The sequence below is a fragment of the Sinohyriopsis cumingii genome, chromosome 1, assembly GCF_028554795.1.
Source record: "Sinohyriopsis cumingii isolate HCF-2022 chromosome 1, ASM2855479v2, whole genome shotgun sequence".
NCBI classification, from domain to species: Eukaryota; Metazoa; Mollusca; class Bivalvia; order Unionida; family Unionidae; genus Sinohyriopsis; species Sinohyriopsis cumingii.
In genome coordinates, this window is record NC_142961.1 from 85,255,171 (window position 1) to 85,271,948 (window position 16,778).

A 16,778-nucleotide genomic window follows, 5' to 3' on the forward strand; every position below is an offset into this window, starting at 1 on the left:
TATATATATATATATATATATATATATATATATATATATATATATATATATGCTTTGTGCCCTCGAAAGCATGGGTTCCTATTTAAATATTTTAATATGGTATCTATGTACTCGAAAGCGTCGATGTTACCTAATACGGCATCTATGTACTGCACAGTGTGGTACCTGGTATGCAGGTCATGTATTTCCAAACTTGAGTTTGAATGTCTATATTAGTCAATCAGACACGACTTTTGGTACGTGACGCCATTTATGATTGATCAAAACTAAACACGCTCAAACTCGAGCTCAACAGAGTCATGATTTCTAAGCAGTTTCAAGTTTCAGTTAAATTCTAAAAATCTCTCCTGAAATGTATGTTTCAAATTATCTGACTTAAGTTACTTACAAATTATGCTCTTTCCATTTATTTATTTGTTTGTGTTGAAGCACATTTGATATATTCCTATTTCTTTGTGCGAAATTGTAACCAGATCGTTTGATTAACGATTTCCAATCAGGCGATATACATATACAACTTGTTAAAATGTTGCACGAAAATACTCCTGGACCTAGTTTTTCTTGCCTGTTTATGTTGCTCAGCCCACAGTTATCCTCACATTTAAAGTCCAGGCTAGTGAACATAGCTTTCTAAAATTGTTTTAGCTATAGTGCATGTATTTCTATCTAAAGGATTGGCTTTTTTGTGTACGTAGCAAAGAAAACTGGGTATCAGATTGACGGGGCGAATACTGCCATATTGACACTGAGTAAAACTTGGAAACAACCCGGTTAAGTCAAGATAACAAGAAAGTTTGCTCCTTGATATAATTTTCACCTTAGTTAATCGTTAGTGGCATCTAACTGTTTAAGTTTTCATTCTGACGCAGTGGATCATTCGTGATTAGGACGTATTATTACAGGTATGGTGTTTTTTTCACACTCAAAGATTAATCTGTCAAATGTGAGATAATACGATACATGTCAGTATTTATTTCTTGTTAATATAATATTATTGACGACGGCGAAGACGATGATGATGGCGAAAGTGACAGTGTTGATAGTTGTTAGGGTTGGTACCATGATAGTGAAAGCGTAACGATGAATCCGATTCTTTGTATTTTTTACTCATGCCACGACTAGAAAACGTTTATTAGGTGGAAAAGTCAGACATTACGTACAAATATTTACATGTGCTTCAGTTCGTGTACATTCGTGCTTTGTTTAGATTTTGTAAGAGTCTTTCTTTTCATCCAACGCAGAAGAAATGGGGACAAAAAAGAGTTGCCAAGTATTGACCAATCACATCGAGTTGCCATCATTGCTGAAAACAATAGCTTCCCTTATAATTTAAAAAGTACTATCTTGTATCTACACATACATACACGCACACAGAGAGAGGGTCCGAAACCTATATAATTCAGTTGGCAGAGAGACATTAATGTGTTCGGATACAGTGTGATGTCCTTTACATGCACTGGAAATGGTCATCTTGAGCAAGATTACGTGTCCTCTGTTAAGGCTGAACGCGTGTCCTTACATGAACGACCATTGCATAATGCCTTTATCCAGGATTTATAAAAAGTGACCTGCAAATAGATTTAATTTTTATAGTACCTGGATATCCTATAAGAATTTGTCAGCTATATTTGTGTCCAGGACATCAGTCAGAACTGTCATTTTATCGACAAACATACAATATAAATAACTGCGCCCACGTTTATCTGTATATATGCATATAATATCCAAGTAAGTTTCCTGAGAACATAGTCAAAACAAAGCATCGATCATAAGCACTTCAGATGTATTTGTGTAGTTACAATTATAGTGGTATACACAAAGCTAAGTACACAACTACAATAAAGGTATACACAAATTTAAGTTTGAAAATCAGTAAATGAAATTACCTCGCCCAGAAGGTATAAAGGGCGTTGCCTACTGTAAAGATGACGTGCAAATCACCTAGCCAAACAAGTAATTACGGAAGAAGTCCATCTCAAATATACAACTATCGTGATAAAAAGTTGATACGACAATATGAAATACAGAAACTCTAGAATTATTACCTTACTTGCAAACTGACATGACGGGAATATATAAAGTCTACAATGAAATATGGGAACAAAGTCGTCCTTTTATGGTATTCCGCTTTGCAAAATCAGCCTTAACTGCGCCGCTCGAAGTCACATGATGATTACACTATGGCGAATTGTATATGACACAACTTTTATTTCTTAGTCCGTATGCAGATATGCAGACAGTCTAAAGTGTATCGTAGCACTATACATTCTGGGAGATCTTGCACGTTAAATTAAGATAAGAACGGAATAAATGAGCAGTTTGAGTTCGAATGTCAAATTAATCCAGCCGTTTTGTAATTTGACGTGCTGTTGAACAGCGATAATCATCGTACGACAATCACATGATAAATCCATAGATGCTCTAGTCACATGACCAGAACAACCATTTCTAATAAGGGAAGTCGCATCTGGTTGTTTTCTCGGTATTGGTAGAACAGCCGAGTATCTGCCGATGGACCCAGTTAATTCGAAATGAAAACAGGAAGTAAAGTTGTGCTATTTCGTTTTCGGTTTGTCAAACAGCGAATTCGTTAAAGAAATATGTTGTGGGGATCACCCAAATGACTCTCAACCCAAATGTTGAGCCGCGAAAAATACCAGTAAGCGTCTAAAACCGATAGATATGTGCAACTATGTGTTTCGGACAAATATGAATGCAACAAATTGCAGAGTTGTATGAATAGATGAGATTCTATATCCCAGTACAGATGTTAGGGCTGACTTATAGGACTAGGCCATGACAGTCTTGCTCATCCTGTGACAGCGAGCTATGGATAGTCTAGGCGCTTGTTGCAGGATTTGATGTCATTGGTGGTTTTACTTTGGCAAATCGAGCTTTAAGCACGATGCCACCGAATTACAACAAAAAACACCACCATTAACGTCTTCAGATCCCTAATCACAAGACAATGATCCCAGTTCTAACACACCACTGAAGATTATGTCCAAAATAATTAAACGGAAATTATCCTCTAGTTATCATTAGAACCACATAACATGAAAATCATCACGTTACAACAGCGGCGTCCACATATAGTAAATCGTCTATTACTCGAGCAAATTGTTACTTTGGACTAATCGAAAAGCGCATTGCATTCGCAGGCATTTAGAATATATAATTATATTAATGTATATTTTGCTGTTTAAAAAAAAAACACTATATACAGAAGTGTTTCGTGATCACATTATCGTTTTATTGTAAGCTGAGTGATTGGTCTTATTGGTAATACATTAAATCTAGACTGAACGTTTTCTCTTCTAACAGAAGGTAAGCACCAGTATTGATGGCACACGATATATATTCTTTATTTTGTGCAATATTTCGATGGCAAGTGAAACAGCTTAGATGATTAGAACGTGTTGTCAAATTAACGTATTGATTTTCAGTACACAGTTTCTAAACTAGATCGCATTGTTAGTAATTGTCTTTCTCCTTTTTTCAGAAAATTGAAACAAACCCCTCCGAGGCACGATATATTTGTTGGAATGGACACCAACCAAATCTCCAATATGAACGACCGTACGGATTGGAGGAGAACAAATTTGCGTGAAATATTCAGTTCTGGTGGAATAACGAAACAAAGACCGACACAAAGTCCCAAGAAAAGACCAGCCCCGGCTCCCCCTAACAGCCAAATACAGCTGCCCAAAATAGGAAATTATGTACCCAGAATGCTTATAGAAAACAAGAGTCATGAATACTCGTCTTCCGTGATCAAAACTCCGGGACCAACTCTAAATACAACTCAAGATCCTCCCCTAGCAAAAAAGAATTTTATTATAATGGGTGACAAAAACGTCCCTCTGTTGATAGAAAATGGAGTGAATGAAATTGAGGAGGATTTGCCTGTTCCAAAACCCCGCAAGAAGAGACAGGCTCCAGTGAATCCTAGAGAAGAACCGGAAGTTCTCAGAAGGGATCCGGAACAAGAAATGGAAACAGATCAAAACGATAGACACCGTTCCTACGAGAATACAACTAAAACATCCACAGATTCTTCAGAAATGATGAATGACATAATTCTATCCCCACCATCGTCCTTTTCTCCAACTCAAATACTAGAGCCGCGTGCGCCAGCAGAAATAGAAACTATACCAGCAGGAACTACGAAAATAAATCCTTTGTTTGGAGCTCCAGTAAATGTTAATCATCCAATTATTCAGCCTCCCGCTGAATTCATGGACACATCAAGTCCTTCTGAAATTACTATCAACAGAGAAGGTTCTAGAAGAATTGAGAATGTACACAATCAAATTTCAGCAAATGAGATCAGTAATGGATATGAATATCCGTACATCCCACCACCAGATTACGATGAGGAGGAGAAAACAATAATTCTCGAAGACGAAGAAGACAATGACAAACACTATCATATTAATCGGGCGAATGAAATCTTTAAGCAGAATGAGGAAGATGACTTTGGCAAGTATATAAGCGACGAAGACGATTACGAATTTGATTCTTTGCCGGTAACCACACGAAGGATGAAAATGACTCGGCCTATGTCCAACCAACACCAAAAAAGGAAATCTGCAGCACCAACTCTTTCCAAGTCTGACTCTTTGTTCAAAACGCCGAAGAAGCATAAAGAAGGGCTTTACCAGCGAAGTACTATTCGTGATTTCACCTACTCTGACTCAAAAATTGGATGGGGCGATAGAACCGTCCGAAGCACGTCTGCCAAAGGACGTTATATCAAACGAGAAAAGGACAGGAAGAAACTCACTGACCAGCAATATATTGAACAACAAACGTCAAACACGTATGAAGAGTTTTTGAATACGCGGCAAATGGGCGATTATGAAAATTTCCTACATGCCAAATCTAAATCACAAAATAACATTGACAGTCCGACTAGTAGTGATAGTGGACACGAAACTAGTGATGACGCATATAGAGAAAGTGTTTATTATCATAGTCAACCCAAGGAACTGCTTGACAAAAAGATTGACTCAAAATCAACATTTTGGAAAAAGCTAACATGGAAGTTCAAACGAAACTTCGGTGTGCAGCAACTTGGTAATAGATGATTCGCAAAAATTTGATGGTCAGTTTGTACATTTTATTAGCCATTTTCAGGAGTTTGGGAAGGATATTTGTGTCTGTTATATTCGAACAGAAAGAGATACACACAGTATGGAAAGCAAAGCCAACACGTCATGGCGCATGTTGTGACGTCATAGTTCTGTCATTGTAGTTCTTTTTTTCACTTGTAATTGCAGAATGGGATGCCCCGTCTCTAAAGATGATGACGAGGATATAGCAGTGGATATGTTGAATGAATATTCTGACCATAGACCGACCGGGATATTCTTCGTTCTCGAGCTGTTTTTCGAACGTAATCTTTTATGATTTAGCAAGCGTGAACAGTTGTGTTGAAAGAGCTAAAGTTGTATTTTATTTTATGCAGACTTTTGTATCTTCTTATTCTGTTCACGATTATACTAAACAGACTTTAGCATGGTTTGTACCCAGGCACTGTTATAAAACGTATTCTTGCAATTTTGCATGAATGATTATTTTTTTTATCTTACTTTTTGAATGCTTTGTTTTTGTTTTTATTTTGTTTTGTTATTATGTTTGTCTTTGTGTTTTTGTTGTTGTGGGTTTTTTTTTACTTTCCTGGAAATGACAGCTAATTGGTTTATACGTTGGGATTGAAAAAGACTTGTTTGGTCATTCATGGCTTCATCTGAGAAGGATGCATTAGAATAGGCAACACATCGTAATACAAATTTGAACATTGACGTTTTACGCTATGGCGGATAGTATTACTTTCGTAGGGAAACTTGTGTCAAGAGTCCTTAAAGAGTTCAAATTCAGAGGAAGTGTTTACGTCAGGTGACCACAAGTTACAGAGATTTTTCTCGTTTCGTGTTTTTAATGACTCTGGAAAAATCGGCTCATACAACAATTTTTCATGCAATAGAAACAGACTGGTAAAAAATGTACAAAATATACTCGATAATAAGTCGAGTCAAACCGCAAAATATAGATCCTGATCCGCCGTAGCATAATGCGCCTGCAAATCAAGGTCTATTTTGTTCTACGGATTACTCCTCACAAACTGCACATACCCAGATTTGCCGATGCATTATTTGACGGCATATCTGACCCTGTGTAGTTTGCAGTAATCGGTAGAACAAACAAACACATACTGATCTGCAGGCTCATTAAGCTACGGCGGATCAGGATCTATGTTGTTTAAAGTTTTACTGGATTTAAAAGCGAACAAATATGTTAACACTAATACTAATGTAGCCCGCTTACAATTAAATATGGTAGTGTTTGCTTTCACTTGTGTGTTCGACAGAAAATAAAAATATTTTGTAAGCTCATTTTTAAAAAAAAATGTTTTGTCTGTTTTCACAAAATTTGTCACAAAACATCCATCTTTCCTTTTGCCGTGTGACTAAAACTTTAAGTCATAATTATCCTTCATTATAAAGTTCACGAGGGAACAAAAATGAGATTCCAGTATTACTGCATATAACGAAACAAACCCCGAATTAGCCGAATATTTTCAAACTGATTCAATAACCACTGAATAAAGAACATTGTCTCGCGTAGTTTCAGTATCCATTCAACCGTTAAAGAGATGAAAGAGTCCTCCCTCAATGATGTACGACACATTAAAACATTGGTATTATGAACATAGATTGAATATTGAATGATTCGTTTGTATTACACTAAGATTGAATATTGAATGATTCGTATGTATCACACTACCATATTTGCATATTTAATGTGTGTGTGTGTGTGTGTGTGTTATTAAATGTAGATACAGTATCTACCGTATCTAAACACTAGTACATATGATACAAAAACCATATATTATGCAATGAATGAGAGATTTTGCTTTACTCCAGTTTGTGTAACATCGACTAGTTATAAGCTAATTGTCCCGTTGTCCTTTCTGCCTGTGTGTGTGTGTGTGTGTGTGTGTGTGTGTGTTATTAAATGTATATAAAGCATGTATCACATGTAAACACTTATACATATAGTTATCCAAATATTATGGAGAAAACAATGCAGATAACCTATATTTGGATTATGTCATGGACTTCTGAATTAACAGTGCTTTGAAAATGCCCTGGAAAATGAATTGAGGCTTAAAAAAATTTAATTGTCCAGTAAATGTTAGGTTACAAGTAATTTGCATAAAGACGCATACAATTCACAAACTGCGTATAGTAAAGATGTAACCTAATTTTATTTGTTTTTCCATATTTGAATTTTAACTGGATTTGAATGGACTTCTAACAATGTACAGAGGAAAAACATGAAAATACATGTAAGAGATGTACTGAGTTATGTATTAAGGATCAATTTCATGTTATCGTAAAAATGAAATCATGCAAAATTATTCGTTCTGTATATGGAAATGTCTTTGTAAAAACGTATTTGTCTTTTTTTACATTGTATCATCTTAGAGTATGTGTTATAGCAATAAAAGAGTAAATGCAAATAGTTAAGTAGAACTTTTTTACATTATTTTTGTGAATATTATAAGAGATAAACTTTGTGTATTATCACATTTAGCTTTAAAACTGTATTACTCATTCAATAGATGACAAAATTTCAATATTAATATGATGAACCAGGTTAAATATTCAAAACGAGTTACTTTAATGAACAGTTTCATCAGACCTCATTTTCACCAATTGGCTCTTACGTAAGTCTAGACTTAAGGCATTTGATTGGTAAATGTTAAAGCAAAGTTGCATTTCAACTAATCAGATCATTAGATTCAGAGTTTAAACAAGTCTAAACTGATGTTCAGTTGGTGAAATTCGGTCCTGATTGAGGTCGCACAGATTTCGAGCACTGTCCAAAACAGTTTCCTCGTGTACAGATAGGTGTGCAATTTTTTTTTACATGCATGACATTAAGCTAGAAAAATGTTTCGTTATGGGTCTTTATTATGACTAACATTTATACATGGATATGTATTTAATTTATTCGTTTCTTGTATTTATATGTATATGTCAAAGGACAGCATATGCAGATTATAATTGAGTATACCCATACATAATTTTAAAAAATGTAAAGATTTTTATTCATTGGATTCAAGTTCATGTGTTTCATGTTGAGCATATGACCTTTTTACCAAATTAAACTGGAGAATTCTTTAATTACCTTTTTTATAATTTGTCTCCTAAAACGGTTGAAATGTACTGTTGCCACACTTTGCCGACACTTTTTTATATTTGAATCCCTTTCTTCGTTTTCATTTTCATCTGTTCCTTGGGGCCCCGAGTGGTCTAAAGCGCTCACCGTTACGGATCACTGCCATCTCACCTCTGTCTGCGTGGGTTCGAGTCTCGGATTCGGCCAATGTGGGTATGTGAGAAAGCTTGCCAGTAGCTTCTCGTGGGTCGGTGGTTCTTTCTGGGGTTTTCCCGGGTTCTTCCTCCACCATTAATACTGGCCGCCATGTATAGCCTATCGTGTGCTGAAAAATGGCGTTAAACCATACAACAACAACAACTGTTCTTTTCCTTTAGATCACTCCTGTTCATGTTCTTCTCCTCGTTCATCTTTGTATTTTTCTTGGCTAATGCTTCACAGCTCAGTTAGAGAATGTCCACTCCGAGGCGATATGAGTGTTATATTATAACATACACATGACAAGTTCAGCAAGAATATTTGGTCAAGTCCTCAGATCTTCCGTTTGCAAAAATGACAGTTGATGGGCCGTTGAGTCGGCGTGTAATATTATAATGCATTGGACCTCAACATTTCATTGCAGAATTTCTAAAGAATCTGTGAAATTTGTGAACCTGCCTTGTTTTGGATAGGTCTGCAAGAAATGGAACACCTCGTGAATCGCATTTAGCTCTGCGTGCACGCAGGGCAGCTAAGAGAACAGCGTACAAGTTCGTAATCTTTAAGGAAGAATAGTTTGTGTTTAAACGAGAGCATTCGACAACATGTGCTTAAATGTTGACAAATAATCAACACATTAGCAATCGAAAAGTTAGGTGGATTGTTATGGTTAAGCAAATCGAAGGGCAAGGTATTACCTTTGTTCCATTCTCACCTGTCGGCGTGAATATTATCCATACACGATGGGCATTAAATTTATGGCCACATAACTTAATGAGCATTCCACCCTTATATACAAAATAATGCACCAATCCATCGCTTCCTATACAATTTTAACTCGATGTTTATTAAAAGAATGGCTGCTATCTGGATTTACCGATGACCCAACAGCTTCAATTAAAATTTTATTGATTTTTATGCCTCAGAGATATTTTTCTATGACCTTAAAGTTAATAGCTTCTACTTTTTCATAGCACGTTCCCTCTTGAATATGAACTGATCACTAATTTTATTGCAGGACAGTGCACATGTCTCTAAACTCCACAGAATGATTTACATTTTTTATATTGCAGAGAAAAAAAGACTTCAAAACGGTCGAATGGGTTTGAAAAGAAATTGTTTAAAATCGATTGTCTTACGACCAAGTGCCTTAATCTTAAAACTTGTATTGAATTTTTACATGACCAGGCCAGTTTCATTTGGTTTGACGTGTGTGAATTTACTGACAGCAGCCGTATACAAAGAACACTTGTTATAGAATAGCGTTAATGTTCCATGTTGGCATGTCTACCCTTTTGGACTCTCATATATGTCACAAGCCCCAATGATTGTTCACTTTTATGGATTATAAGTTCGACAACTTATAATGCACTAAGTTCTTAGCAACAAGCATATGATACTTATTAATGCTCATCAGCCATAAGTTGCGCATGAAATACATCTCATCTCGCTTCCCAAGTCATGGGGATAGAGGCTGTGACATGTATCAGCAGCCCCCAAAGGGCATAAAAGCCCAAACCGGCATAATGACACTACTTATAGTTCTGTTCAAAAATGTTTTTGTTTTGCAATTTACAAGATTTTCTCAGTTTGGTATTTGAGGATGTAAAGAAAAATCGATCATGCGCTGTTTGCTAAATCTTAATGTTAGTCACAACACTTAGGAAGAGATTTAAACTCATAATTTTTGCCTTCGATCTCAAACTAATTCCTTTTGTTCCAAAAAAGTTTGGTCTTGGAAAATCGTGTATTGTCCATATATTATCTACTAGCTCCGCAATTGTGTATGTAATAAATGCAAGTATTAGATACTTAAGGGACACAAGGGATTCAAAACAGAATTTAAACCCAAAGAATTCACGATCGGTCTCATCTTCTTCCTTAGTGTTCCAACGAACGCTTGTACATTGAAAATCTGGCACGATTCCGTTATTTAAGACTTTAGTTATATATATATATATATATATATATATATATATATATATATATATATATATATATATATATATATATATATATATATATATATATATATATATATTTTATAAAAATCTATGTACAAGCATTATAGCAAGTTTGTCTTTTCGATAAGCGGTCCCTCTTCCACCCCTTTTCCCAAAACCAATAAGTAACAAACATTACAAGAGAGATAAAATGCTACCATTCTACCATTCGTCGAAATAATCAGATCTTATTTGTTATACATACCGCATCAAGTAATCACAAACATAACTAACAATTTTTAAAAGAAAAAAGAAAACAACGCAGAACTATCACAACTTTAATATGTTTGTTTACAATCATGATGGCTATTTCAAATTCCAGTCACTAAGATTTTAGTGGATCGAAACTAAGCAAACTTAGAATGCACCATGATAAATCTAAAATTGTTTCATTTTTTGAGTGTGAAGTTAGTATTTGTCCCATCTTATGCATTGATGGTTTCCGGGCAGAAAAATAAATAATAACCGGAAACTATCCCCGAGTCTCCACCCACCACTCGCCCATCTTCCTACAACATACAGCACTTCGCCTGCCGCATATCTTACTAAACAACATTTTACAAACCAAAAAGGGGCCCCGAGTGGCCGAATGGTCTAAAGCGCTCACCGTTCCGGATCACTGCCATCTCACATCTGTCTGCGTGAGTTCGAGTCCAAGGATCGGCTAGCGTGGGTATGTTGGAAACCTTGTCAGTAGCTTCTCGTGGGTCGGTGGTTCTTCCCTGGGTTTTCCAGGGTTCTTTCTCCACCAGTTATACTGGCCACAATGTATAGCCTATCTTGTGCTGAAAAATGGCGCTAAACCCTAGAACAACAGCAACAAGCCAAAAGACTTAATTTGTTGATTTCTGAGCATGACCTCGAAGTCCAAATAATCATTAATTGCTCGAAATGTTGCATAAAGCTTGATGATGGAGCTTGGTAAACTGGAAACTTCTCAGGGTCATAGGTTTCTAGATGGTTTTTGCGACACATAATAAAAGTAAAACTTAAACGTGTTTTAAACTAGCAACATCTTTTTTTGTGAATTATATTAATTTCTTATGAGTGCTACTTATTATTTCATCAAATCAAATTTTGAATGATGTTGAAAGAGAAACCGAATGTATATCATGTTCTTTATTGACTTTTATTGCGCTTCTGTCCCGTGTGTAACAAATTGTTTTTTGTACAGTGTCTCGGTAAAAGAGGCAAATAATGCAATAGAAATTGTTCACTATATCAATGTAATTTTTACTGATTTAGAATCTGATATATAAAAAATAAGCCGTTTATGTTAGATCTGTATTTTATACCATGCAAAAGATGCTAATATTTTTAATCATCATGGATTTTCTTCAAAAATAATGTGTGTATGTGATGAATTGTTCTCCTTGATTTAGAAGTTATAATCTTTAAGTCTTTACCAATTACTAGCTTGACGGCCCATTATGAATCGTACAGCACGTCCTGTCGTTCAAAGCTTATACCTTACACAATTAGAATCCAGCTAAAGATAATTTGATCCCTGTTACGACTCTATGGTCTTACAGTACGTAACCGAACAGAAGTGAAACCAATCAATTAAGTAAAATTCAACAAATAATTTATTTGATCTGAATACAAATCAGAAATTCAAAAGACAAGTACAGTTATGTAAATTAAATTCCAAATAGTCCTAAATGCCCTATCATAAGTCCAAAATTATAAAATGTTAGAATGAATTCCAACAGTCTCGAATGTCCCGATGTACCATTGTGATATAATCCAGAATGTACTTGAATGAGCTCTCGTAATCCCGACGTAATTAGCATTGTGTAATTACAATGAATAATTCAATAAATATTGTTCCTCACAAATTATATCTGAACACAACAAAGACTTTGATCACGTACCGATTTTAAACAGCAATGACTACTTGTTTATTAAGTCTCTATGTAGACATAGTTGACTTCACCTGCTACGCAATGGTATCTTTCACAGAATCAACAACAAACTCGTAAACAAGGTAATGTCTTGAACTCAAATTCAAGTAAACATGTTGTTTACTTCTTAGAATCATGTCGAGAAAAAGGTATACACAAATCGAAATAATAAAAAAAATTAAGCAATATATACATATATAAACAAGTCACCTTATAAAGAATAAGACAAATTTAAACAATAAAGCTTTCCATTACATATATAGATATGAAACTATAATAATCAACATTATAAGGGAGATGTCTTACGAATGACACCAAATATACACAAAATACAGTAATATAGTACATCTTTACACATGCAAGTGCATCTACAATCCGATTATCTTTTCCTCTGATGTGTCAAATGTTATTTTTGTATCACTGCAGTATCAAACTTTATCTCGAGAATTCTGAGTTTTGTTTTTCATTTTGTTAATGTAAGTAAGGAGGTTGTGACCACTAAATACAATAATCGGAGAAGGAGCTGAACTAACATACATTTCAAAGTGTTGCAAAACCAATATCAAAGTTAAGCACTCCATCTCCATTGTGAAATAAATTATCTGGTTTTTTGTTTCGATTATGTAGAAGAAAAATTGTACACTGGCGGAACCACACCAGTTTCGAATCTTTAATTAATACTGGACCAACCCTACGTCAATTCATTCAAGAGCATTTGAAATAATTGGCAGAAATTTGGAGCTGAAAGAAATGGTTCACTTTCAAGTATAGTCTTTAACTTATCAAAACCCTCCTGACATTTGTCAGACCAATGAAATTTGCATTTCTTACTCAACAAATGTGCTAGGGAATCGGCGATTATGGAAAAAAATGGAGCCTAATTTCCCACAGTATTCCGCCATCCCCCAAAAATTACACCAGCTACTTTTTACTCACATGCACTGGGATTTCTTGGATAGCCTTGATGTTAGCTTTTACATATTTGACTTGATCGAGTACACATTATGTCATAAAAATGTAATACAATCATGGGAAAAAAAATCGCTTTTAACTAAATTAATTGTCAAATTTGCATCCCTGAGCCGATCAATTAATTTAGGAATAGATTCTAAGTGATCTTTGCAGGAATAGTTGTAGATGATGATGTCATCGATGTACGCATCACAATTGTCTAGACATCATATTATAATGTTCATTAAGCGGTGGAATCTTGATCGAGAAGTTTTCATACTAAATGGCATCACAATATATTGATATAAGTCCATCTAGAATTGCAAATATTGGTTATACCAAAGTCACTACAGTCGGGTTACATTTCATCATTTTCATCCTCATTGTGTGGGACAGGTATAACTAATTAACAGAGTGATTAACAGGGATATCTTTACCAAAATATTTATGTTGTTTATGTTTCCTCCTCCCAGGAGTGTCAATAATCTAAATGATGTCAATTTCGTTCTGTTCAATGCTATAAGGATCATAACATTTAGCCCGAAGAGGATCTGAATTATGGGCAAGAGAGCCAGGGCTGAAAACGCCTTTCGGTTGGTTTTCTTTATGCTTAATTTCATTTTTGATTGAATAGAGTAAATATTAGTTCCTGATTCTTCACAAGCCTTTGAAACTTATAATTGAAATCAGTGACACAATCAAACAGATTAATCCCTGAATTTTTAGTTGAAGGAACTTTCCTTTTTAATAATTTTCAATGGTCCACGGACATTATGTCCAAAAGCTAGTCCTGAAAGACTAAACCAATTATTCTTGAACTGATTCCTTAACAGCAAACAACATTAAACGAAGACCATCATCCTCAAATCATATTCTTCAATGTTTAATGAAATCTTTCAAAACCTCCTTGACTTGCATGGTGATAGGTAGAGGATTGAACTGTTCGTTGCCTAGTTCATGCATAATTTACTTGAATATTCCAGACATATCTTTTACCCTTGATTAGACAGGGCAAATTTTGGGAAGGCCCAAAAGTGTAAGAAAAACTTTTATGAAAGCTTCTATGGCTTTTAGTTTTAATATTTCTCAAAGTGATTGCCTTTGGAAATCTTGAAGATGGACACATCATGGTAAACAATTATTAGTTGCCTGACTTTTCTATCATTATTCTGCTGAATGGTTCGTCAATTGCGGGAATACGTTGCAGATTGGCCTAAGACATCTTGTGATCGGGTATTACTATCATTTGACAAGTGTGACAAGATCCACAGTATTTAGAAACATCACTTTTAATTTTCAGCCAATAAAAATGATTGAATATTTGGTGAAAAAGTCTTATCAACCCTTAAATGACCAGTCAAGGGAGTTTCATGGGCCAGATTAAGAATTTACTGTTGATATGACCTCGGACATATAGTTTGATAGCTCACTGACCACTCCTCACAAACAGCTACTTCATTTGGTCTTCGTAATCGCATTCAGATCCACTTTTTCACAACATTAAAAACTGGTACTTGTGTCGCTTCAGTTGCCCTAATAACACTCTTAACCAAACACGTGATCTAAGGATCTTGCTCCGGTTCTACAGTTAGTGATGGTCTTCTCTTACCCTAACTATAATAAAGAGAATAAGTAGTCAAAAATGACCACTGTGATTAATACCTCTAAATTCATCAATACTAGGAACAAGGGTGACCTCATCAGGAGACTCACCAATGAATGCGTCAGCTGCAGGAGTAATATTCTGATCAACATCATTCGCAAAGGCTTTCTTTCAATAGCTCTATTAACTGCACAAGCCGGATATAAATCAGGGAGTTCTATCTCAACAGGATCAACTTTTGATTTAAACAAGGTTTGTAAGTTACATGTAGATAGACCACGACATTATCTCCAGCTAGGCCTTTGGCTAGTAATAAATTAATACCATCGATGGGTAAACGCACACTATTTCGACTGTCAAGAGTCCTGAAACTACTTCTGATGACAAATTGACAAAAAGAGAAGAACGGTAACAAAGCTACACTCGACTCTCTTAGTAAGAATACTTTAACAGAAGAATACTTTTGAGACAAAGTCATAGTACCTGATAACATAAGACTCTGACAAGCTCAAATGTTCCATAATATTTGAATAAAGATAGGATTGGCAGAATCACCAGTAAGCGATATATAATCTACTGACATGAATGGTTCATAGTTTTTCATAATAAAATCAGACTGATGTTTGTTTGACCCAACAAATATATTGCTCCTACACATGACTGTGAATTTTACATAATAAAAGCATTTGAAATAATTATATCTTAAGTTTGTTTTGATGCGTATTTTTCTACCTTTAGCAATCAGAAATGGCATGCCCTTTTCGTCTTACATTAAGTGCACTTAAAAGAGATATGGATTTCCAATCAGTCTTATGAGAAGTTTTATATTTAAAAATTGAGATTTTGTAGTACTCATTTGAGACTGAGATGATTTTTAAAACAAAAAAGGCTGAGAGGAAGATTTGTTGACCAATGAAACTTTGTGCCAAGGAAAAATGTTCAGCTGTACTAGCGGCATCTTCTGCAGTTTTGTTCTCTCTCTCTCTCTCTCTCTCTCTCTCTCTCTCTCTCTCTCTCTCATACAGGTTAGAGACATTTTAATTTGTACTCTACGGAGATTCGAACCCAGGTCAGCGGGTAAAAGGCACCCATCCCCTTGCCTGCACACTCGAGTCTATATTCCCTTACGACTAATCACACATCACCAAACAGTTATATTACTCAATCAGTGTTATATGCACTCGTGTGTAGCAGACATACTTGCATGATGGCCTAGTAATTAATTCTGATTTATCTACACAGTGATTCCGGATTCCTATGAAATAAATCAAGGTATATATAATTAATTATAGAGAATTATATGTTACTGCATTTGTGTGGGAAAATACGAACGAGTTTTTCGGATGGAAATACTGCACGATCTAAATTCTCAAGAAGATGCTGGATTCAACATTGTTTTTGTTTTTTTAAAGAACAACAAACTCTTTTCGTTTTGGAGTGCAGTACAGACTACTTTGTAATGTGATTTCGATTTCAAAACTATAGTCTGGATTATAGGCCTACATATTACAGTACATTTTCGCAATGTGGATTAGTATTTGGAAAACAATTCTTATTGGCAGAAAGAGCCCACGAAGTACATTTTGAGGAGATTAAAGATGCAAAAAGGCAAGTAGATTTATTCTCATTATTATTGCCAGATATAGATGACATATTTGCATGCCCAGTCACTTGCATGATCTTTGTTGCAGGGACACCAGCTTTCGACAGGGCAGTCACAGTAGTCTTCCTTACTGAATGGTTGGTAATTCTCCCCTGGATTTCGGCCCTTTCTGCTGCTCGTTTCATCAGATTTCCCAGTTGATTAACCTCCATTGGTCTCGGATAATTCCTGCAATTTTTAATATTTTGTCCAGTAAAATATATATTTTATATCTTTTAAATGCACACTTTCATAAAAATATGTTTTCTTTTATTTTGCAAGGTTGG

At 35.2% G+C, this 16,778-nt stretch overlaps 1 protein-coding gene across 3 annotated transcripts in view; it reads left to right on the plus strand.

Annotated features, from left to right (window-relative positions):
• LOC149807273 (uncharacterized) overlaps positions 1-8,195 on the plus strand; it is a 30,214-nt gene extending 22,019 nt beyond the window's left edge. For all 3 annotated transcript variants that reach the window (XM_089964312.1, XM_089964329.1, XM_089964320.1), the window contains one exon: positions 3,503-8,195. In XM_089964312.1, coding sequence (XP_089820438.1) covers positions 3,546-5,090 — 1,545 coding nt within the window. In that variant the 5' untranslated portion in view covers positions 3,503-3,545 and the 3' untranslated portion in view covers positions 5,091-8,195. The remainder of the gene's footprint in view (positions 1-3,502) is intronic.
• The last annotated feature ends 8,583 nt before the right edge of the window (positions 8,196-16,778 follow it).